The following is a 26,316-nucleotide window of genomic DNA, read 5'->3' on the forward strand; positions in this document are numbered from 1 at the left end:
CTTATTCGGCTTGCCCAGATGATGATCCGAAGAAGTTGAGATCGGCTCAACAATGCGACGACGTATCCAGCGTAGGTCGGCAGCCGTGGAGCAATGTTGACGGGCTGGTTTGACACCGGCGCGATGGTGAAGATCATATTGGAAAAGACCTTAAAATTAGTGGGATGTGTTTGAGAACAAAACACAATACCCCATACAAAACCTCCTTCAAAAAGGATGTCCGAAATCGCGTTCATAAAAAAGATGAACTCGGGTCGGATTCGTTCTCGCGCAGAAAACAGATCTGAAAAGGTGGTCCACTCATCGGAAGGTTCCTGGAGTTTGAACCGTCGGATAGAGCTGAAATTTGGAGGGGCGGCAGATATGTGAATTCCGCAGCAGATGAACGGTTGGATCTTCCAAAGGACCTCCGAGCTAGGCTTTGGAGACCACGCCCTAAACTCGTCCGGATTCCGGTATATTGTAGATTGCCGGAGATTCCTCCATCGGAACTCGTCGAAATTTTGCATGGCTGTTGTAGACTTAATTGCGCACAATTCCACCGAACGAATCGTCAAAGCGATGCTCAAGGAGGTGGTGGCACCGGATACAAGTTTGATGTCCGGAAAAACAGCACGGCCGCCCGAGGGCAATGTTGACGTTGAGCCCCCGGGCTCCATGGATGATTACTCTACGATCATGATAGAGATCGGAGTTGATGTTGATGAAGGCCCCCGTCCGAACATGATGATTGGATATGGAACGCGGTCCTCGGTCGAGCCAAGGTGACCAGTCGAGCCGGCGACGAAGATGTCGGCGTCACAGTTAATCTGCGGGCGAGCCATTGATCCTTTGCCGATCACACAGCGAAACTCTAAATGAAAGCATCATTGTCGGTGTGAAAACCGGCAGATCTCGGGTATGGGGTCACAAGTTGTGTATCGTGGATCGATGGGTAACAGGAGACAGGGGACACGATGTTTACCCAGGTTCGGGCCCTCTTGATTGAGGTAAAACCCTACGTCCTGCTCTTGTTTATATTGATGGAATATCAAGTACAGAGTTGATCTACCTCAAGATCATATGTTGTGGTCTAAAACCTAAGGGCATGATGAATAATATCATAATCATCCATTGACTAGCCTGGCCTCGGCTTATATAACATAGCAGAGGCCTAGGATAACAAGAGTCCTAGTCAAATATGTCGGTGGAGAGAAGTCCTTGTCTTGATCACCAAGTCATGTGGAATCTTCCTCGTATATGTCTTCGGCTGTCCGAACTGGCCCATGAGTAAACGGCCATGGGGTCCTCGGCCCAATCCAACTGATCGGGAGACGATGTGATGAGTACCCCCTAGTCCAGGACACCGTCAATGGATACAAAGCATAATGAGCGACACCCGGCCTCTGCATAGCTAAGATGCACACAGCCTTAACGAAGAGTCTAGCATACATATATATATATATATAAATATATATATATATACATATATATATATACATATATATATATACATATATATATATATATATATATATATATATATAAACGACAAGTTGGGAACAATGAAGCCATATGAGTCCAAAACTATGCCAATGTCGACGGAGGAGGTGGACCGATCCGGAGAATATGTTGCCACCCATGTTGGGTAAAAACCTCCCTGGCCACCTGCTCCAACCGCATACACACCGCATTAAACATCGATTGCTACTCCGTTCGCTGTAGCGTAGACCACATACAAAGCCAGTGCGTACAACGGTAAATAACCTGCATAGAAGAAGAGGTTTTGCCATTAAAAACACAATCGTTTCTATATAGCCAAAGCAACCATAATAAGGCAGACGCTCCCATCCGTATTAGCGTACTAAAAGTATTTGGTATTCCATCAAGCCAGTGACCATATATACTGGCAACACTTGTTGGTGGATTCAAATTGGACGCTATTTGGATGACTGGCCATATAGAACGCGCGAACTTACTCTGAAACAAAAGGTGTTTAATTGTCTCGTCATGAGTACAAAATCTACACTTCTTAGCGTCGAGCGAGGTTGTCTTTTCTTAGCACAACTCCTTTCCGAAGATACCACATGAAAATCTTATTTTTTAGTGACATCTTTGATTTCCATATTAGTTTATCGTTATCCAATGAAACCTCTGAGTGCGAGAGTGCACGATACATAAAGTAAACTATGTAGGATTCAGATATAGTGAGATTCCAACGAAACACATCCCTCCCTTGTGTCAAGTTAACCGAATCCAAACGGGATAGAAGATGTTGCCACTCTAGCGAGGAGCTCCACTCCGGCGTGTACAGCATGAAGGACGGGAAGGTGGCCCCGTTGCCGTTGGTAGACGACAGCCGCATGGCCGCCCACCTGGTTTTTCCCGACCCGAACTTGATCAAACCATGATTTCTTTTGAAAGTTGATGAGGGAATTGTAAGTCGTTCACCAATCAACGGTATTGCAATTTTCCAGCAGGTTGGCAAATAGTAGCAAATACAACCAACAAATAATTAAGCTACGTGCAACAGCAAGTAACTGACTTTGAGTCACAGTTCGCTGCGTGCAAGCCAGCAATGTTAGCATTATTATAGTAGCAGCAGATAAAAACGAGTAACAGCTACTTTCCTCTAAAAAGAAAAAGGTTGGAGTAGTAGCATCGGCACATATATTGGCGCTTTATTTAGCTATTTTTATATGATTAATTTGGGATGGTTCATGTGATCTTGCTCTTGCAACATATACTCTAGTAGTTTTCATTTTTGCTCCAGCCCCGGTGCTGATGTTGCTCCACCAGTGATGTGTTTGACATTGACATATTACACTTTATTGAAAATATATATTTATGAGATGTGTGCATGTCGCCTTCGATGTAAACATCAGGACCATTATACTACATACATCTCTCCCAGGATCACCACCCTAATCCCTGACTATTCTCAATGTCCATGGTTGTCCAGAGTCCGGATGCTAATTAGTAATAGCTGCTAATTCTTAGAGTTTCGTGAGCATAATCTGTGAACCGTGCTGGGGTTGTAGAGTGGAGACCGGGCAAGGCGAATGCGTGTAAGATGGTGAGAGCTCAAACAAGAAGTGTTGCAGGATCACACTCAATCCCATCTTGGCCTCTAGCAATGCAAAGTTTTGCCCAACGCATATCCGCGGTCCCCAGCCAAATGGAAAGAACGCCGGCGAGTTCTTGGATGCGCCGGCAATGCCCTCCGCAAACCTCTCCGGCTTAAATTCATCGACATCTTCTCCCCACACATCTGGATCATGGTGAATGCACACAATTGGCAGCGCAAACGTTACGCCGGCTGGATATGTGACGCCTCCCAGCTCTGTCTCTCTATACGCCTCCCGACCAAGAAGAAGAATCGGTGGGTATAGCCTAAGAACCTCATGCAATATCATTGTCACCTGCACCCACAAAGAAGATAGACAAATTCAGAGTGGCAACTCAATGAGAAATTGCATAACCTTCTCTCTTGTAATGTACTCACGACTTTCAGCCTGTTTATGCCCTCAAAATCTGGCTGGTTATTCCCAAAGACACGAAGAACCTCCTCCCTAGCGCGGTCCTGCCACTCGGGATGCATGCTTAGCACGACCATTGTCCATGTGAGCAGCACCGCGGCTGTCTCCATGCCCGCGAAATAGAAGAGCTTCAGCTCACCTACTATGTCGTCGATGGTCATCATCGGCTTGGAGCTTCCGGCTTCTTGGCTTTCTTTTATGTTGGACTCCATCATCACGCCTAGTAGATCGTTGTTGTCAGCATAGCCATCCTTCATCGCCCTCTCCCTCTTCATAATTATGCCTTTCAGGAGTACTTCGACCTCACGGGCATTTGCCTTCATTCTTCGATTGAGTTTTGTTGGCAGGAATCTGCATAATAAGAATATTAACAACGGGTGTGACTAGATCTCAGTTGACTGGGACTTAACCAAGTCTCGGTCATGTGACAGAACATATAAAAAAGAATAAAGAATATATTTTAATTTTTCTTTGCATTAATCTCCGCGTATGATCTCACGAATATAGAATCGACCGAGACTTGTCGACTGAAATTTAGCAATCCAGTTAGCAAATTGCAGACTACTACGTGTACTCAGGCAATACACGAAATGCAAGTATGAGCTGACCTGTAACCTGGAATGTACATCACGTTTGCCATCTTGACAGCATTATGTGCTTGTTCCGATTGCAACCGGAAGATTGTTCTTCCTTCACTAAAGCTGCTCCCGAACGCCACTCGGGATATCACGTCGCCCGTCAGATTCTGAAACTCTGGCCACACATCTATCTCCTGCGCATCACCGGGCCCCCCCATGAAGCTTCCCCATCTTCGCACAAGTTCACTAGAACAGTCTGCAAAAGCAGGCAACATCCTCTGCAAAAGCCAATCCCGATTAGCCTGGAAGTTAGTACGATGTGCGTGTGGGTCAATGAGTTCAGTCAGGTGAGGAGTGACATGACGGACACCTTGAGCTTCTCGAGATGGAAGGCGTGGTTGATGATCCTACGGTGGGCGACCCACTTGTCGCCCTGGTGGGTCGTGAGGCCGTTGGCCAAGAGCCGCTCGATCCCGAGGATGGACCTCTGCTTGCCGAACTGGCCCTGCTTGCTCGACAGGATCTCCCGGAACAGTTGAGGGTCGGCCACCACCACCCTCGGCTCCGAACCGAACCATGTCAGAGCAACTTTGCCTGAAACAATCCCGATGATTTCTCATGTAGGAGTACTTTGCCAAAATTACGGAGATCAATCACCAACACCGTACGACGTACGGCCGCCTAACTGAGAGGGGACGGCGGTTAATTAATTGAATTACCGTGTTGCTTGATGATGGCATGGTCGAACGGCACCGCGCGGGCGGCGACGGCGTGCGAGGACAGCGGCATGGGCTGGGAGCACGCCGCCGCGAGGAGCCGCACGTACTCCTTCATGTCGCCGGAGGGGAAGCGGTAAGACGTGCCGCGGACGCCCTGGGACCGCAGGGCCCGGGCCACCCTCCTTGGGCCGAGCCAGGCGCCGGCCAGCGCCCGCCCCGCGAACCACAGCGCGGCCAGCAGGGCCCCGAGAGCGCAGAGTAAGCTCCATGGTGGCGAGCCGAGAGTGTCCATGCCGTGAGATTGCGATGAATGAACCCGTCTCTCTCGCTCAGTCTCTGTATATGGGCAGCTCCAAAAAGAAGACTAAGATGAGACCTGGGTGGCGGGTTGAATTATCTTGGCCCGGCGGTCAGAGCCAAGGCGATGAGCACGACGTGGAAGTCCAGGTGCAGCGCACGCAAGCCGCCGTGAACTCTTGGGATCCGCCCGGCCTCGTACACCTGCGCTCGAGGTTAAAAGTCCGTTCAACGGATGCGCTGATTTGCATCGCTTTTTCGGCCCTTTTCTTTGTCCGACGGCGAGGCACAAGCAAAGCACGTTTCCTACATACGGAGGATATATTCCAAAATGGCGTGCTCTTTTCCAAGATGGAAAATACTACACCCCATTCAAAAAAATATCCGTGAATTTTAAAATATTTGCATGAAGTCAAAAGTTTTCGTGAATTTCAAAAATCGATCACGGATTTAGAAAATGTTCATGAATTCATAATATATTCACACCACAGAAATAATGATCATGGGCCAACCAATATTTGCAAATTTGAAAAAAAGTTCACAAAGATTACATGATTTCAAAAAATGTTTCGAAATCCAAAAATTGTCCATGAATTTGAAAATCATCTATAGGCTCGATAAGGTGGAGAGTGCGACCGGATGTTCCAGATGGAATTGCACACGGAGAATTTACCTAGGTTTGGGCCATCATGGTCGAGGTAATACTCTATGCTTGGCTTTGTTTTGATTGATTGTGGGAAAACGCCTTGTGAGAGTGTTTAAGTAGGAGTGGGTTGTTGCTACCGACACAATGACACATATCAGATGATCTTGAACGAAACTCTAGACTTCCCATATAAAGGGCGACAAGGCCAACCATCTTATTCTCTAAGAAAACTCTAGGGTTCCTCTGCCTCCCATTGGTGTCGCCATCACCGCCTCGTCTCCGGTGGCCTTAGGCCAACTCCACCGCACGACCCCAAATCGTCCGGGGCTGTCCGTTTAGGGTTAAACGGACATACGAGATGTTCCAACGCGCTACCCCATCCGCAAAAAAAATCCGTTTCTGGTCCGGCTCGCCCCATCCTAGGCGCAAACTTGGTCTAGTTTTGCGTCTGAAACGGACACGCCCGGACGTTTTTTGCGTGGTCCTCGTCCGCCCCTGTCCCTTTGCATGTGAGGCTTGGCCCGCTAGTCATTGAAACGAAGGGGCCCACCCACCCACCCATCCCCCTCTCTCTCCTCCTTTCCTCTTCCCCACCGCGCCGCCGCGCGACCCCGGCAGCCGCGACTGGCAGGCGGCCTACGCTATCCTAGGCTCCAGCGACGCCGAGGCCGAGGCGCAGCGGGGCAGGCCGGGTTGCATCGGCTCTCCCCCGAGGTGGTCCTGCCGCCCGCGGCCGCGACACGGGGCGCAGGCAGGCGCGGAGCAGCGCGGTGCGGCGCGGGCGTGGCGCGTGGCGCGGCGCGCGCCGGCTTGCAGGCCGCGGCGAGGGCACAGGCATGTGCGGGGCGGGGCGCGGAGCAGCGGGTGCGGGCGGCCGCGAGCGGGCGCGGAGCGCTGATGTCTACTACGCAACTTTATTCTTGTAGACACGTGTTAGGCCTCCAAGCGTAGAGTTTTGTAGGACAGTAGCAATTTTCCCTCAAGTGGATGACCTAAGGTTTATCAATTCGTGAGAGGCGTAGGACGATGATGGTCTCCCTCAAACGACAATGCAACCAAATACAAAAAATCTCTTGTGTCCCCAACACACCCAATACAATGGCAAATTGTATATGTGCACTAGTTCGGCGAAGAGATGGTGATAAAAGTGTAATATTGATGGTAGAAATATATTTTTATAATCTGAATAAATAAAACAGCAAGGTAGCAAATAGTAAACGGGCACAAAAAGGTATTGCAATGCTTGAAAATGAGGCCTAGGGTCCGTACTTTCGCTAGTGCAATCTCCCAACAGTTCTAACATAGTTGGATCATATGATTATCCCTCAAAGTGTATTGAAGAATCACTTCTGAGTTCCTATTAACGGAGAACAAAAGATAGGAATTGTTTGTAGGGTACGAAACCATCTCAAAGCTATTCTTTCCGTTCGATCTATCCTAGAGTTCGTACTAGAATAACGCAAGCTATTCTTTCCGATCAATCTAATCAAGAGTTCGTACTAAGATAACACCAAAGCAAATTCATATTCATAATACTCAATCCACACAAGGAACTATAAAGAGACCCCGAAGTTTCCGTCGGAGAAAAACGTGCATCAACCCCTATGCATAGATTACACCAATATCACCACGGGAATCCGCGAGTTGGATGTCATAACATATATCAAGTGAATCAATAAGATACCCCAATTGTCACCTCAAGTATTCATATTGCAAGATATATATCATGTGTTCTCATCTCTGAATATTCAATCCGACAAGACAAAACTTCAAAGGCTAAAGATTCAATTCATCATAACAAGAGTATAGAGGGTAGAAACATCATATGATCCGACTATATTAACAAAGCCCATGATATAGATCATGAGAGAGAGAGAGAGATTAAACACATAGCTACTGGTACAAAACCTCAGCCTCGAGGGTGGACTACTCCCTCCTCATCGTGGTGGCCGCCAAGATGATGAAGAAGGCCACCGGAGATAATTCCCCCCTCCGGCAGGGTGCCGGAAAGGGTCTAGATTGGTTTTCAGTGGCTATAGAGCCTTGCGGCGGCGGAACTTCTGATCTAGGGTAACCCCAATGGGTATTGGAATATTTGGGAATTTATAGTGCAAAGAAGGGGTGCGGGAGGCCAGCGAGGTGGGCACAACCCACCTGGGCGCGCCAAGTGGGCCTGGCGTGCCCTGGTGGGTTGTGCCCCCCTCGGGGGACCCCCGAGGTGCTGCTCTGGCCCAATGGGTTCCTTCAGGTCCATAAAAAATCTCCGTGGAGTTTCATTGTGTTTGGACTCCGTTTGGTATTGATTTTTTGCGATGTAAAAAACGAGCAAAAAACAGCAACTGGCACTGGGCACTGGGTCAATAGATTAGTCCCAAAAATGATATAAAGTTGCTATAAAATGATTATAAAATATCCAAGAATGATAAAATAAAAGCATAAATACTTCATAAATTATAGATACGTTGGAGACGTATCACGCACGGTGGTTGGCAAGCCGCGGCGGGGGCATGGGCAGGTGTGGGGCGGAGCGGAGCGGGCGAGCTCGGCAGCGGCGACTGCACCGACGGAGCGAGAGCATGAGCTCGCGGGCAGTTGAGGCGTGAGGACGAGGCGGACATTTTGGGGTCGGTCGGCGCATTGGCGCCTCCAACTTATCCTGAACATGCATGTCTGTTTTGCCACCCATTGCCACCCCAAACGGAGAGAATCCGGACAAAACGGGCGTCCGTTTGGGGTCGTGCGGTGGAGTTGGCCTGAGGGCCATGGCAGTGCGGTGGATCTCGTACCTTGCCAACGGGAGGGCTCTACTTTTAAATGTTTCATCAAGTTTTGTTAAGGTTTGTGTTCTGCTTAGGAAGACGAGACGGTGACGGCTCCCTGAAGATGGAATAAGGTTCTCCTTGCCTGTTCCCTGCCCGATGGTGTGTCTAGCATTGTCGATGGGTGTGTGGAGGTGTGTCTCCGATAGATCTGTCCTTGGTGGATTTTCTCGGGTTTGGTCGTAGTTCGTCTAAGTTCGTGTGTCTTTAGGTTGTATCCTTCCGATCTACACTACTCTTCATCGGCGGTGGTTGCTATTCTGCTGCGCTGGTCCTGTGGGGCCTTAGCACGATGACTTCCCGACTTTCCACTACAAAAGTTTTGCCTGGCTCCAGCGAGGGAGGGGCGATGACGGCGGCGCGCCTTCGGCTTGCTTCAGCGCTTGTAGTCGTCGCTACGTGGTCTACGGATCTGCATGTAAATTTTTTACTTCTGACGTTCATTGTACTGTCATGATTGAAGATGAATAGATTGAAAGTTTTCTCGCAAAAAAGGCGACAAGGCCTAGGGTTACATATTTCCTAAGTAACTTAGATCCCTAAACCGACAAAGAGCCCCAGGCGTGTACGCCAAGGAAGGATTCTTTTGGAGGAAGGTTTCTTGTGCAGCCAGAGGCCCTTGGAAACTCCTAGGCCGGCTAGGCCCTGAGACCAGGTTATAACCTAGCTTGTCGACCCACGGGCCTCTGTAGCTCTGATTTTTCCTGAGTCAAACGTTGCTATGGGCATCTCCAGCTCCAACCCTCAAACCACCTGCATACATCCGAACCGCGCTCTTTGGACGTGTTGTGCCATCCAACGCAATGCATGTATCGGTTCGCATGATGGTCTGGACGCACTTTCTCCCGCAAACTGGAGACAAACGTGGGGGGGAGGGGGGCTTTTGCGAGCGTCCTGATAGCACACATGCTCGCTTCTGACCACCCTGACCCACCGGAACCCCCTCCTCGCTCGCGTCTGCCTGCATTCATGCCAATGTGGAGCGGCCACTCCACGTTTAAGCCGGCTCAAAGCGGACGCAATCTCTCACTGCCTCCGCCATTGAAGTGGCGCGTCGGCCGAGGGCGATACCCGTTGGACGCCCGGTTGAACACGCCTCCTCGTCGCATTCAAATGGTTGCAGACTGCTCATTTTCCTCCATTAAACCCACGCATGTATCGAGATACCTACTCCAGCCACACGTCCGTTCGCGAGCCGGCCAACATTAAACACAATGCCGGTTGGCTCCTCGCGTCTGTCCGCTATGTAAACGATGCCAAACACCAAGCAAAAACCCCACCACACCTCCGCTCCCCATTTCCTCCTTGAACAGTTTTCTCCGTGGCATACAGCGAGCAGGAAGAAGAGTTCTCCGGCATAAAAGTCGCTTGGGTGGCCCGTTGTGCCCGTTGGTCACGAGCCAGGCAACTGTCTGTTCCCACCTCCATCAACACTCCAGGCTGCTGCAGAGGCTGAATCACCAAGCCCGCGCATGGTTCAGCTTCCCAAGGAGTGGTGAGTTGCTCCAGGCTGGCCGGGAAGGGGGGATCACGACGGCACGGGCATCGTGGCCTACTGCCGTGGACGATACCGTGTCGTACGGTGCCTCCCGTGCCTGTGACCATGATGACCCACAAATATAGGGGATCTATGGTAGTCCTTTCGATAAGTAAGAGTGTCGAACCCAACGAGGAGCAGAAGGAAATGACAAGAGGTTTTCAGCAAGGTATTCTATGCAAGCACTAAAATTATCGGTAACAGATAGTTGTGTGATTAGATAATTCGTAACGGGTAACAAGTGACAAAAATAACAAGGTGCAGCAAGGTGGCCCAATCCTTTTTGTAGCAAAGGGCAAGCCTGGACAAATTCATATATAAAGCAAAGTGTTCCTGAGGACACATGGGAATTGTTGTCAAGTTAGTTTTCATCATGCTCATATGATTCGCGTTCGTTACTTTGATAATTTGATATGTGGGTGGACCGGTGCTTGGGTGCTGCCCTTCCTTGGACAAGCCTCCCACTTATGATTATCCCCTCTCGCAATCATCCGCAACTACGAAAGAAGAATTAAGATGAATCTAACCATAGCATGAAACATATGGATCCAAATAAGCCCCTTACGAAGCAACGTATAAACTAGGGTTTAAGCTTCTGTCACTCTAGCAACCCATCATTTACTTATTACATCCTAATGCCTTCCCCTAGGCCCATGGTGAAGTGTCATGTAGTCGACGTTCACATAACACCACTAGATGAGAGACAACATACATCTCATCAAAATATCGAACGAATACCAAATTCACATTATTACTTATAACAAGACTTCTCCCATGTCCTCAGGAACAAACGTAACTACTCACAAAGCATATTCATGTTCATAATTAGAGGAGTATTAATTATCATTAAGGATCTGAACATATGACCTTTCACCGAATAAACTAACTAGCATCAACTACAAGGAGTAATCAACACTACTAGCAACCCACAGGTACCAATCTGAGGTTTTGAGACAAAGATCGGCTACAAGAGATGAACTAGGGTTTGAGAGGAGATGGTGCTGGTGAAGATGTTGATGGAGATTGACCCCCTCTCGATGAGAGGATCAGTGGTGATGACGATGGCTTTGATTTCCTTCTCCCGGAGGGAAGTTTCCCCTGCAGAACAGCTCCGCCGGAGCCCTAGATTGGTTCTGCCTAGGTTCCGCCTCGAGATGGCGGCGCTTCATCCCAAAAGCTTCCTTCTTATTTTTCCCAAGTCAAAACACACCATATAGTAGAAGATGGGCGTCGGGGGCCCTCCAGGGGGCCCACAAGACCGAAGGGCGCGCCTAGGGGTATATATTCCAAAAATATTCTCCGTGAAGTTTCAGGACTTCTGGAGTTGTGCAGAATAGGTCTCTAATATGTGCTCCTCCTCGAGTCCAGAATTCCATCTACCGGCATTCTCCCTCTTCATGTAAACCTTATAAAATAAGAGAGAATAGGCATAAGTATTGTGATATAATGTGTAATAACAGCCCATAATGCAATAAATATCAATATAAAAGCATGATGCAAAATGGATGTATCAACTCCCCCAAGCTTAGACCTTGCTTGTCCTCAAGAGAAAGCCGATATCGCAAAATATGTCCACATGTTTAGAGATAGAGGCGTTGATAAAATAAAATACGGACATGAGGGCATCATGATCATCTTTAGAACAGCAACATATATTGCATATAATTTCTTACGCTAAAGTAACAATTCATTCACAAGGTAAAGTATGAATCAGAAACTTCATTTTGAAAACTAATAAACTATGATCTCAGTCATTGAAGAAATTGCAATTTATCGTAACATCGGAAAGAGTCAATATAAGAGCTATTCAGTAAGTCCACATACTCAACTATCATTTAGTCTTTCACAATTGCTAACAGTCACGCGATACTTATGGGTACAAAGTTTCAATCGGACACAGAGAAAGATAGGGGCTTATAGTTTCGCCTCCCAACCTTTTACCTCATGGGTAATGTCAACAAGAATACTTTATGTAAACCTACATCCAAGTGGATATATATATCCGGATCTCTCCGACACATAGCGTTTGCCAAAGGAAAAAGTGCAAAAAGAAAAGGTGAAGATCACCATGACTCTTGTATAAGGGTAGAAGGTAAAAATAAAAGATAGGCCCTTCGCAGAGGGAAGCAGAGGTTTGTCATGCGCTTTTATGGTTGGATGCGTAAAATCTTAATGCAAAAGAATGTCACTTTATATTGCCGCTTGTGATAAAGAACTTTATTATGCAGTCCGTCGCTTTTATTTCTGCCATATCACAAGTTCACATAAAGCTTATTTTCTTCACACTAATAGATCATACATATTTAGAGAGCAATTTTTATTGCTTGCACCGATGACAACTTACTTGAAGGATCTTACTCAATCCATAGGCAGGTCATTGAAGCAATTGCAAAAAATAACTTCTTATAGATCATACTCAATCCATATTTAGCGAGCAATTTTTATTGCTTGCACCGATGACAACTTATTATGAAGGATCTTACTCAATCCATAGGTGGACTCTCATGGCAAAACTGGGTTTAGGGATGTTTGGAAGCACAAGTAGTATCTCTACTTGGTGCAAAAAAATTGGCTAGCATGAGAGGAAAAGGCAAGCTCAACATGTTGGATGATCCATGACAGTATAACTTCTATTCAGATATAAGAAAACATAACCCATTATGTTTTCTTCCTTGTCCAACATCAACTTTTTAGCATGTCATATTTTAATGAGTGCTCACAATTACAAAAAAATGTCCAAGATAGTATATTTATATGTGAAGCCTCTCTTTCTTTATTACTTCCAATTAATTGCAACAATGACCAAAACAATGTTTGGCAACTCTCAACAAATTTTATTCATCATACTCTTTGTATGTGAAGTCATTACTCTCCATAAGATCAATATATGATCTTTAATTCTTTTTATCCTTTCTCTTATTTTATTCCCTCAAGATCATAGCAAGATAGCAAAGCCCTCAACTCAAAACTACTCTTTATTATATATAACTCACGGACTCAATTACATAGATAGAAATCAAAACAAAACTCAAAGCTAGATCATACTAAAACTTTATACTACTAGATCAAGATATAACCAAAAGGATCGAACTAAGAAAAACAATAAAGATAAAGATGTGATGGTGATACGATACCGGGGAACCTTCCCCAAGCTTGGAAGTTGCCAAGGGGAGTGCCCATACCCATGTATTTATGTCTCTTTCTTCGGAGGTGGTGATGATTGAGTTGTTGATGAAGTAGTGCCACACATCGAGCGTAGGAGATGCTCCAATTTACGAGTAATGCCCTAGAGTGCGGTGATATGATCTTACAACAAAATATTTTCATGAGTGAGATATTTATTTTGCACACAAACTATTTCAATGATCTTGAAAGATTCAATTTCAGTAGGGGTAAGATGATTGTAGTAAGGTTGAAGGATGTCTTCTTCTTCTGCTGCCAGGGCTTGATCTCCTGTGACCTTCTTGATCTTATCATCCTCTTTAGTTTCCCCAAGTTCTTCTCTCTTCATCTCTATCTTCATCAGCCAAGCATCATCGCCCGCGTTGTTGGAGGAAGGGGACGACATGATGCCTGGTCTTGAAAACTCTGGCAGAAAACAACTCAAAAGGAAAAGAGGGGATTTTGTCATGGTACGGTGGTCAAAACCTTCGGGAGATTATATAATGAATTTTTACCGACCAAAAGAAGTATTGTGCAAGAAAACAGAGTCCGGGGGCACACGAGGTGGCCACAAGGCAGGGGGCGCGCCCAGGGGGTAGGGCGCGCCCTCCACCCTTGTGGTCTCCTCGTGCATCTTTCGGACTACTTTTAATTTTCCTAATTTTTTAAATATTCCAAAACGGACAAAAATTGCCATTGGAAATGTTTTGGAGTCGGTTTACTTACCGTACCACATACCTATTCCTTTTCGGAGTCTGAAAGGTTCTGGAAAGTATCCCTTATGCTCCTCCGGTGTTATGGTATTAATTATGTTGGTCCCAACATTTATGGGAGTACCTGAGATATAATGTTTGATTCTTTGACTGTTTACCACATTCGGAATTGTGCCTTCGGCGTTGTTGATTTTGATGGCACCGGAATGATAGACCCCCTCGATAATGTAAGGACCTTCCCATTTAGAGAGAAGCTTTCCTACAAAAAATCTTAAACGTGAGTTGTATAGCAAAACATGATCACCTACATTAAACTCACGCTTTTGTATCCTCTTGTCATGCCATCTCTTAACCTTTTCTTTAAACAACTTGACATTCTCATAGGCTTGGGTTCTCCATTCATCAAGTGAGCTAATGTCAAATAACCTCTTCTCGCTGGCAAGTTTGAAATCATAATTGAGATCTTTGATTTCCCAATAAGCTTTGTGTTCTAGTTCAAGAGGTAAGTGACAATCCTTTCCATAAACCATTTTATACGCAGACATACCCATAGGATTTTATAAGCAGTTCTATAAGCCCATAATGCATCATCAAGTTTCTCAGACCAATTCTTTCTAGATCTATTAACAGTCTTTTGCAAAATCAATTTAATCTCTCTATTGCTCAATTCTACTTGACCACTAGACCGAGGATGATATGGAGATGCAATTCTAAGGTTAACATCATATTTAGCAAGCAATTTACAGAAAGCACCATGAATAAAATGTGAACCACCATCAGTCATTAAATATCTAGGGACTCCAAACCTTGGAAAAATGACTTCTTTAAGCATCTTAATAGAAGTGTTATGACCAGCACTACTAGTTGGAATAGCTTCTACCCACTTAGTAACGTAATCATCAGCAACTAAAATATGTGTATACCCATTGGAGGAAGGAAAATGTCCCATGTAATGAAAGCCCCAAACATCAAATGGTTCAATAACAAGAGAATAATTCATAGGCATTTCATGACGTCTACTAATATTACCAATTCTTTGGCATTCATCACAACACAAGAGAAACTTACGAGTATCCTTGAGGAGAGTGGGGTAATAAAAACCAGATTGCAATACCTTATGTGCAGTTCTATCTCCAGCGTGGTGTCCCCCGTAAGCCTCGGAATGGCACTTACGTAGGATTTGTTCCTGTTCATGCTCAGGTACACAATGTCTAATAACACCATCTACTCCTTCTTTATAAAGGTGTGGGTCATCCCAAAAGTAATGTTTCAAATCATAGAAAAACTTTTTCTTTTTCTGGTATGTGAAACTAGGTGGTATAAATTTAGCAACGATATAATTAGCATAATCAACATACCATGGAGTATTATGAGAAGCATTTATGACAACTAATTGCTCATCTGGAAAGCTATCATCAATAGGTAGTGGGTCATCAAGAACATTTTCTAACCTAGACAAGTTGTCTACAACGGGGTTCTCAGCTCCCTTTCTATCAATAATATGCAAATCAAATTCTTGCAGCAAGAGAACCCATCTAATAAGTCTAGGTTTAGCATCTTTCTTTTCCATAAGATATTTAATAGCAGCATGACCAGTGTGAACATTTACTTTGGAATCAACAATATAAGATCTGAACTTATCACAAGCGAAAGCAATTGCTAAAAATTCCTTTTCACTAGTAGCATAATTTTGCTGGGCACTGTCTAGAGTTTTCCTAACATAATGAATAACATTCAATTTCTTATCAACTCTTTGTCCTAGAATAGCACCAACAGCATAATCACTAGAATCACACATAATTTCAAAGGGTAAATTCCAATCAGGTGGTTGAACAATAGGTGCAGAAATCATGGCTTTCTTAAGTATTTCAAATGCTTCTACACAGTCATCATCAAAAACAAAAGGAACATCTTTTTTCAAGAGATTAGTGAGAGGCCTAGAAATTTTAGAGAAGTCATTAATAAACCTCCTATAGAAACCAGCATGACCAAGGAAACTTCTTACACCTTTGATATCTTTAGGACACGACATCTTTTCAATAGCATCTACTTTAGCTTTGTCAACTTCAATACCTCTTTCAGAAATTTTATGCCCCAAGACAATACCTTCATTGACCATAAAGTGGCACTTTTCCCCATTCAAGACAAGATTAGTTTCTTCACATCTCTGCAAGACTCGATCAAGGTTGCTTAAGTAATCATCAAAAGAAGTTCCGTAAACGGAGAACTCATCCATGAAAACCTCAACAATCTTTTCACAAAAGTCAGAGAATTTAGCAGTCATACATCTTTGAAAGGTAGCAGGTGCATTGCATAAACCAAAAGGCATATGTCTATAAGCGAAAGTACCAAAACGGCAATTAAAAGTGGTCTTTCCTGATCATCTTTTGACACAGGTATTTGAGACAAATCAGAATAACCATCTAGAAAGCAAAAAAAGTGTATGTTTGGATAGTCTTTCTAGCATTTGATCAATAAAAGGTAGAGGGTAATGATATTTTCTAGTAAATTTGTTTAATTTGCGAAAATCAATTACCATTCTATAACCTGTAACAATTCTTTGTGGAATCAATTCATTCTTATCATTAGGAACAACAGTAATACCTGCCTTCATAGGGACAGAGTGAACATGACTTACCCATCTACTATCAGCAATAGGATAAATTATACCTGCCTCCAGAAGCTTTAGTATTTCATTTCTTACCACTTCTTTCATCTCAGGATTTAACCATCGTTGGTGATCAACAACTGGTTTGGCATCAGGCTCCAAATTAATTTTGTGCTGACATAGAGTGGGACTAATGCCCTTAAGATCATCAAGAGTATATCCAAGAGTGGCACGGTGCTTCTTCAGAGTTTTCAATAGCTTTTGTTCTTGATGCTCTGAAAGGTTAGCACTAATAGTAACATGATATATCTTCTTTTCATCGAGATAAGCATATTTGAAAGTATAAGGTAATTGTTTAAGCTCAAACACGGGATCACCCTTGGATGGAGGAGGATCCCCAAGGATTTGTACAGGCAAATTGTGTTCCAAAACATGCCCTTTATTAAAGAATATTTCATCTATTTCCCTTCTTTCATTCATAAACATATCATTTTCATGGTCTAGAAAAAATTGTTCTAAAGGATCAGTAGTAGGCACCACAATAGAAGCAAGACCAATAATTTCATCCTTACTAGGCAATTCTTTATCATGGAGTTGTCTACAAAATTTCGAGAAATTAAAATCATGAGACATATCCCCTAAACCAACAATAACAATATCTTTCTCGCAGCCTATCTTAGCATTAATAGTATTCAAGAAAGGCTACCAAATATAATGGGACAAAAATCATATTGTGCGGAACCAAGAACAAGAAAATCAGTAGGGTATTTTATTTGACCACACAAGACTTCAACATCTCTAACCATCCCAATTGGTGAAATAGTATCTCTATTGGCAAGCTTAATAGTAGCATCAATATCTTCTATCTCAGCAGGTGCAATATCATTCATAATTTCGTGGTACAAGGTATAAGGAATTGCACTCACACTAGCACCCACATCACATAAGCCATGATAACAATGATCTCCAATTTTCATAGAAAGAACAGGCATGCCAACAACAGGTCTATGTTTATCTTTAGTATCGGGTTGAGCAATTCTAGCAGCTTCATCACATAAATAAATAACATGCCCATCAATATTATCGACCAAGAGATCTTTAACCATAGCAATACTAGGTTCAACTTTAATTTGTTCAGGGGGTGTAGGTGTTCTAGTATAACTCTTATGAACCACAGTTGAAGCTTTAGCATGATCCTTTATTCTAACAGGAAAAGGTGGTTTCTCAATATAAGCAGTAGGAACAGTAGGATTAACATTGTAAGTAATAGTTTCTTCTTCAACTTTAATAGGTTCTACTACTTTAACTTCAATCGGAGGATGATATTTAAACCACTTCTATTTAGGGAGATCAACATGAGTAGCAAAATATTCACAGAAAGAAGCTACTATCTCAGAGTCAAGTCCATATTTAGTGCTAAAATCATGAAAAGCGTCGGTATCCTTAAAAGATTTAACACAATCAAACTTAAGGTTTATAACTGACTCCTTACCTTCGTCGAGTTCCCAATCTTCAGAGTTGCGTTTAATACTTTCCAAAAAAAATCCCATTTGAATTCAATATCCTTCTTCATGAAAGAACCGTACAGGAAGTATCGAGCATGGATCGATCATTATGAGAAAGCCGAGCATAAATATTTTGAATAATAATTTCTCTTGAGATCTCATGATTGGAGCATGAATATAACATTGACTTAAGCCTCCCCAAGCTTGAGCAATACTTTCTCCTTCACGAGGCAAAAAATTATATATGTAATTCCGATCACGATGAACTAGATGCATAGGATAAAACTTTTGATGAAATTCCAATTTCAATCGGTTGTAGTTCCATGATCCAATATCATCACATAGCCTATACCATGTCAATGTCTTTCCCTTCAAACATAAAGGGAAGACCTTCTTCTTGACTACATCCTCGGGCATACCTGCAAGCTTAAATAATCCACAAACTTCATCCACATAGATGCATATCGGGATGTAATGTTCCATCTCCTGCATAAGGATTAGCTAGCAGTTTCTCTATCATACCCGAAGGAATTTCATAATAAATATTTTCAGTAGGTGCATTAGGTTGAGGAGCAACTCTTCACTCTTCCGGTCGAGGTGAAGATACCCCGAACAAGCCCCTCAAAGGATTATTTTCCATAGTAACAAGTGACAGTAAATTTCAGCACACTATATAAATGTTTCCTTACCAAAGGCGCTTCACTCCCCAGCAACGGCACCAGAAAAGAGTCTTGATGACCCACAAGTATAGGGGATCTATCGTATTCCTTTCGATAAGTAAGAGTGTCGAACCAAACGAGGAGTAGAAGGAAATGACAATCGGTTTTCAGCAAGGTATTCTCTGCAAGCACTGAAATTATCGGTAACAGATAGTTGTGTCATAAGATAATTTGTAACGGGTAACAAGTCACAAAAGTAAACAAGATGCAGCAAGGTGGCCCAATCATTTTTGTAGCAAAGGACAAGCCTAGACAAACTCTTATATAAAGCAAAGCGCTCCCGAGGACACATGGGAGTTGTTGTCAAGTTAGTTTTCATCATGCTCATATGATTCGTGTTTGTTACTTTGATAATTTGATATGTGGGTGGACCAGTGCTTGGGTGCTTCCCTTCCTTGGACAAGCCTCCCACTTATGATTAACCCCTCTCGCAAGCATCAGCAACTACGAAAGAAGAATTATGATAAATCTAACCATAGCATGAAACATATGGATCCAAATCAGCCCCTTACGAAGCAACGCATAAACTAGGGTTTAAGCTTCTGTCACTCTAGAAACCCATCATCTACTTATTACTTCCCAATGCCTTCCCCTAGGCTCAAATCATGCTGAAGTGCCATGTAGTCGACGTTCACATAACACCACTAGAGGAGAGACAACATACATCTCATCAAAATATCGAACGAATACCAAATTCACATGATTACTTATAACAAGACTTCTCCCATGTCCTCAGGAACAAACGTAACTACTCACAAAGCATATTCATGTTCATAATCAGAGGAGTATTAATAATCTTTAAGGATCTGAACATATGATCTTTCACCGAATAAACCAACTAGCATCAACTACAAGGAGTAATCAACACTACTAGCAACCCACAGGTACCAATCTAAGGTTTTGAGACAAAGATCGGATACAAGAGATGAACTAGGGTTTGAGAGGAGATGGTGCTGGTGAAGATGTTGATGGAGAATGACCCCCTCTTGATGAGAGGATCGGTGGTGATGACGGTGGCTTCGATTTCCCCCTCCCGGAGGGAAGTTTCCCCGGCAGAACAGCTCCGCCGGAGCCCTAGATTTGTTCTGCCCAGGTTCCGCCTCGAGACTGCGGCGCTTCGTCCTGAAAGCTTTCTTCTGAATTTTTCCAGGTCAAAACACACCATATAGCAGAAGATGGGCGTCGGGGGCCTGCCAGGGGGCCCACAAGACCGGAGGCGAGCCGGTTACATGGACATCAACAAGGCGGCACCCAGCACGTCCGTGCCCACCGCCATCATCGAGAAGTAGAACACGGGAGTTTGTCGTCGCTTGGGTCCCATGAAGGCCACCCCCGAGGTGATGCTGGCATACACAGCCGGTGTCTTCCCTTCTGGTAGGCCACCATTGTCCCGGCCCCTACCGAAAAACCAACTTTGATCCATGTAGCGTAGGGCATCCTTTCCCTCTGTCTGAAGCATTAGCCGGTGGTTCCACTCTGATGAGCGGTGGGGAGGCGAGTTGTCCTTTGCATTGAAGCATATACCCTCCAGGGCTGAAACAATTTGTGGCATGCCCATCACTACTAGGTAAAAGCCTAGCAGTAGCGCCGGTTTTAGGTATAGCAGCAGCGCGGGGCTCGGCGCTACTGCTACAGCACTACAGCTAAAGTGTAGTAGTAGCGTGGGTTTTCCCGCACTACTGCTATACCTACTTAGCAGTAGCGCTTTTGGTAGAAAGCGCTACTGGTAGTTACTAGCAGCGCGCCTCTCTACCTGCGCTATTACTATTATTACGTATTCTATTTTTTTATGTCGTACTCATACACCATTATACAAGTTTTCATACAGTAGCAATTTATAGATTGTTTTTACATCATAATGAGTTATTACATCATTGGGTGAAAGAACTGTGGATTAGTTTCAAGTGCATGGATCCAAAGTGACCAATGGTCACTTTGGATCCATCCACTTGAAACTAATTCGCGGTTCTTTCACCTAATGACATAATAACTCATCATCATCATCATCATCATAATAGCATTAACAACTTATCATCATAATACATCACTATCATATAACAACTCATCATCATCATCATCATTTTCGTCCATGAGACATCATATAACAACTTCGTCAATATTTATAATAACAACTCCTCCTCATCATCATCATAGTACTCATTATCACTACTCCTCCTCATCATCATCATCATCAACTCTAACACATTGTAGCACATAATAAAAATTTCTCATCATCATCATAGTCATATATAATCAACACTAACTAATTGTTCTTAATACCTAGGACCTACTCCTCTCTCCTAGGTAAAATACCATAAAATAGATAAACCGGTCCATCTCCATAATGGAGAATGGAGATAAACCTATCTCCAACTTGTGGCTTGCGCACATTCATTTTGTCTCCAATTAGTTGCGTGTGCGCATTCATCACTTTGCTCCATTCTTTGATTTTGAGCCTTCCATCGTTTGAAGAAATTGAGTATGCACTGTGGTAAGCCTTCGAAGGAGTTGGTCGTAAGCTAACCATATGCATATCACCTTTGATAAACATCAAGTCAGGCACAACCTCCTTCGGGAGCCTCTGTTGAAAAACATAATAGTAACATATATAGTTAGCAATGTAGTTTACTTAAGAATAATGTATGCAATGAAGTTACCATCATTAACAAAATTTTACCAATTTTTTGGCAATGAAGTTACCATCAAGCAATTTATGGACTAGTGGCACATATCTAGTATAATTTGGGTTGATAGAGTGATTGGTTTTAAATGCCTCAACATCTTCTATGAATGAGACACGATAACCTTTCTCCTCACAATTAAGCTCGGAGTCATAGTTGTAGTATGTGTTGTTTACAACCTTCCGAGTATTTCTTGAAGATAAGAAATAAGTTGACAATTATAAATAAATAAGTTTAGTACCGACAAACACCAACTAATTTATATTAACAATATAAATTAATGAACTTAACAAATTAGTTTGACAAACTCACATCTAGGCAAAACTGGAGGCATATCCACATCCACCCGGATGTCGATATTATCATCATCATCATTATCTTTGGGACGAATATCAAATCTATTTGCATTCCCTCCTCAAATCTATATGCCTTGCAGAGAGCTTCCGAATTAGAGAAACCGAAATGGATTGATTGACCGCATTGTACAGCTTAACCAGAAACTCATAACCATGTTTAGTTCATAAGTGAGCAAAACCAAGATTCTCCAATACATATGGTCTAGCATGGCACGGGATGTACTAACCGAAATGAAAAAAAATCCAGAAATTACACGTTGAACAAAAGAAGCACAAGTGATGATATTAATTACGATGAAATGCTTGTCGTTGCGTACCGTACAAACATCAAAGGTCTCTTCCAGCTTCACGATGAAAAACCTATCATTTTGCAGGTGAGGAAACCTGTCGCACAAACTCTGGTCATCATAGCAGTACCCGCACTCTGGGATCCCATCGTCATTAGACATCTCATGTGTTTAAAATTCAAAGATTATAACTCGATGGCAAAACCCAAAATGGCGTTAAATGCTCTTTCTGGCATTTCCAACGCACTCGATATTTCCTATATTATAGCACAATCCATGCCAAAATTCACAGAAAAATCTGGCATGACCTTTGCTAAAAAATGATATATCGAGCGCCTGAAATTTTTCGGAACGGAAATTAATCAACACTATGGCAAAACATAGTCCACTCGGAGGTGTTCCCTGCAAACATGGCCACTTGGCAAGCACATATCCTATTTGAGCAACACTAGATATACATGCTTATATCTACATCATATGAGCATTCAAACTTGATGGTCACTGCATTTCAATGGTTGAAAATATAAACAAAAACATTTCAAAATATCTTATATATAATTCTGACATAGCTAAATTTGCCAATATAGGTCTCCCTCTCTAAAATAGTTCTATTAAACACTTACTAAATAAGCTAGTTCTATTAACCACTTACTAAATAAACTAGTTCTATTAAAACATATACATCATCATCGACATGGAGATTTGGCTGGTCTCACCTCGAGGTCAGAGGGGGTCGGTGATGGGGACGACAGCGGGGATGATGCAGGGGCTCCTTGATTTCTGCAAAAACAAAATATAAAAAAAACATTATTATCTTCATCTTAGGACTTAGTGAAACCCTATAAGCTATCAACTAAACCTTATTATGTTGATTCAAAACACCTACATTTACTAAAAAATTGTAAAACCTAGTTCTGACCCTACAAATTTGTCACTATAGTTCTAGCCCTAACATCTATCCATCCATCCATCTATCTATATATCCATCAATATAATCATCCATCCATCTATCCATCCATTTGTCTATCTATGAAATATATCAAAACGTCTACATCATCATCTATTCAAAATGTTCTATACCTAAAACATCTACATCATCATCCACTATTACTATTTTTTACTAAATCCTAAAAATATGCCCTAAGTTCAGAATATAACAAGTACAGGATATTTTTTCAAATTCTACCAACTGAAAATTTCCATTACTAAAATTTCTAATCAAAAGACCTAAAATTTCCTATTCTATTCAAAACACCTAAAATAGTCTAAAAATTATTCTATTGCAAAACCTACATTCTATAATGTCTACATTCTAAAATCTACATTTAAGTTACCTACATTCTACAAGAACAGAGAGAAGGGAGGGAGGGAGGAGGGGTAGGAAGGAGGGAGGAGGCGGGAAGGAGGGGGAGGGAAGTAGGAGGAGCTACCTCGGTGGCGGTGAAGGTAGGGGGCAACAACGGCGGGATGGAGGAGGGAGCTAGGGAGGGAGGGGGTGACGGCGGCGGGATGGAGGAGGGAGGGGATGTAGGAGGGAGCTAGGCAGGGAGGGGGCGATGGTGGCGGCTGTCGTGGTTCTAACTCTGACAGTGATGTAGGGGGGTATGTATGGAGAGGCTAGATCTCAGCTACGGAGGAGTTGTAAGAACACACAAGGATTACGAGTTCAGGCCCTTCTCGGAGGAAGTAACAGCCCTACGTCTCGGTGCCCGGAGGCGGTCGACTGAATTATGTGTGTATGAATAACAGGGGTGCGAACCCTTGATACTAAGGAGGGGTGGCTTATATAGAGTTCGCCAGCCCTCTCCAGCCCTCAGTAATGTAGGGTTTTAAAGTACATTAAGACTGGGGGTTACTGGTAACGCCCTAATAAAGTGCTATGATGACCATAAAAGCTACTTAATGACCGACCGTTTGCGTTCGGGGTGACTTTAGATCTCCTGGCAATCGAGTGGTTGGATCTTGGTCGAGTGATTGCTTCGTGGTCGAGTGTCTTGAATCCGTCGAGTGGGATACCTCCAAGTCGATTGAAAGGTGACTTCTTCTAGGGATGTCCTTGGGTAGGGTACTTAGGACAGGTCCATGCCCCTACCCTAGGTACATAGCTTCATCATTAGCCCCCGAATGGATCGAGGTTCGAGTGGGGAAGGAGTTGGGGATCTTTCCGACTGGTTCTTCATGTTATATGAACGTCTCATTTTGGATCAATTGTCACGGATGACGTCGTCAACTTCTTTCAGTCGCCTTGATCCATTCTTGGCCTCTTGTCGAGTGAATTTCTTTACTTGTGAAGTTCCGAGTGATGGTGTGAAAGGGATCTTCTGTTTGACGAGTTGTTCTGCGGCCCGCGGATCTTGCGGGATTTGAATTTCGGGAAGCGCGCAGGACGGGGGCGGCCGCAGTAATCGGATGGGATAGGACGGAAGCTCCTCGATCCCCGCGCCACCTTTTTCGCCACGTACCACGCGCACGCCTGTTGCGGGATTTGACGGGATTACCTGGGCCTACTAGTCAGCCACTCGGAAGCGACCTCTTATAAGCTGCCGGCTCGGGACACCCGAACAGTGTGCCTTCACTTTTCCCCCTTCCTTCACAAGATCCTCCGCCACCTCCACTCTCACCTTGGTGCCGTAGGTCTGTTCGAGCTTCGCCGGCGACGATGGTGAAGGAGAAGACGTCGGCTCTAGAGCGCGCGAAGAAGGCGGCGGTGCAGGGGAAGGGGAAGAAGTCCGCTCGGGGCGGATCTTCCTCGAGGACTGCTCTGCCCAAGGATTGGATCCAGGGCGACTGGATGCCGTCGGTGATTCGGCAGGATGATCTCGATGATCTGGTCGAGGGGGGACTCATTCCCCACGAATCTGCGCGTCTCCCGGGGAAAGAAGTCGAACCCCAGCCTCTTGATGGTGAGTGCGTCCTCCTCGCCACCCATATCGACCGTGGATTCTCTCTGCCTCCTCATCCTTTTTTCCGGAGCTTCTTGAACTTCTTCGGAGCGCAGCTCCATCACTTTACTCCCAATTCTATCGCTGCTTTCGTTTCCTTGTGTGAAAACTTCTTGGGTTGCCGCCCCCATTGGGGACTCTTCAAGCACATCTTCCCTTGCCGCTCTCAATCGGTCAAGAAGGCCAAGTCGAGTGACGAACGGACACAGGTGATCCAGCTGTGCGGGGGCCTGGCGATCCAGATGAGGGGAAAAAGTTCCTTTCCGTCTATCACTTTTCCCGAGTCAGTCCGTGGGTGGCAGTCGACTTGGTTTTACTGTAAAGACCAGGTGACCCCAGGACAGTCGACTGGGCTTCCCCCTTTTTCTCTGAATCGAGCACAAAAATCTGCCTCTCTGAAAGTGACGCCGGAGGAAAAGGCGCAAGTCAAGGTGCTGGTTGGTCGAGTGGTTCAGCTTGTCCGCGAGGGTGTGACTGGCATGGACTTGTTGGAAGTCTTCCTTCGGAGGCGCATCCAACCGCTTCAGGCCCGTGACCACCCGATGTGGCTGTACTCGGGTCTCGAAGACACCACTCGGATTCACCCAGAGGAGGTCACTGACGAGATGTTGGAAGGGTGGCTGTCGAGTATCACAGGGAACAAGGACAACCCCCGAGGAGCCAGGAGGATTCCTCCACTCGACCAAACATACGAAGTGGACAAGGTCTGACCTTGCGTTTCCGACTGTGATCTTGCTTTCTTTATTTGTTCTCTTTGGATCAGTCGATTGACTTTTGTCTTGTTTGTTGTCCTCTAGGCCACTACTGAGATGTACTCGACACCCAATGGAGCACAGGAGCGGGCCGAGGAAGGAGAGGCGAGCGGAGGCAAAAGTGGAGACGAGGGAGAAGAGTGGGAATCTGACGGCGAAGGAGAGGGGGATGACGATGCCGACTCTAGTGAAGAGGAGGAGGAAGAAGCCGAACCTCCCTGCTCGGAACGGCGATCCAAGCTTACACACGACCCTGTGCGGGAACGTGGTAAGGCGACTGTCCCTGTTGGGCAGTCGTCGAAGCGCCCTCGGACCTCATCTCCAGCGCCGACAGAAAAAGCTCCCAAGCACCCACGCGCGACGCCGTCCAAACCGCCCAAGGCTCTGCCCAAGATGAAGATGACTGTCCCCACCATTTCTGGGTAATAGTAGAATTTGTTTTCCTTTGTCGAACGTGACGGACTCTTGGTCGACTCA

The 26,316-nt window shown here is 44.5% G+C and overlaps 1 protein-coding gene across 1 annotated transcript; it reads right to left on the reverse strand.

The window, feature by feature from the left end:
- Positions 1 to 2,783: 2,783 nt before the first annotated feature.
- On the reverse strand, positions 2,784 to 5,168 carry LOC125522849 (cytochrome P450 CYP72A616-like). Its single transcript, XM_048687889.2, has 5 exons — positions 4,816 to 5,168; positions 4,467 to 4,690; positions 4,127 to 4,374; positions 3,485 to 3,869; positions 2,784 to 3,401 (listed from the first exon to the last, which is right to left on the reverse strand). Exons 1-5 carry the CDS (start codon positions 5,105 to 5,107, stop codon positions 2,976 to 2,978), a joined length of 1,575 nt encoding a protein of 524 aa, XP_048543846.2. The 5' UTR covers positions 5,108 to 5,168; the 3' UTR covers positions 2,784 to 2,975.
- Between the last annotated feature and the right edge of the window lie 21,148 nt (positions 5,169 to 26,316).

Source organism: Triticum urartu, chromosome 7A (genome assembly GCF_056163025.1).
Source record: "Triticum urartu cultivar PI428250 chromosome 7A, HENAU_Tu73, whole genome shotgun sequence".
Taxonomy (NCBI): Eukaryota; Viridiplantae; Streptophyta; class Magnoliopsida; order Poales; family Poaceae; genus Triticum; species Triticum urartu.

Coding starts and splice junctions, on each gene's coding strand:
- LOC125522849 (XM_048687889.2), bottom strand. CDS start 5,107: ATGGACACTCTCGGCTCGCCACCATGGAGCTTACTCTGCGCTCTCGGG. Junction 4,375..4,466: donor TCCATCTCGAGAAGCTCAAG/GTGTCCGTCATG, acceptor TGGCTTTTGCAG/AGGATGTTGCCTGCTTTTGC. Junction 3,402..3,484: donor GCATAAACAGGCTGAAAGTC/GTGAGTACATTA, acceptor TTGTGGGTGCAG/GTGACAATGATATTGCATGA.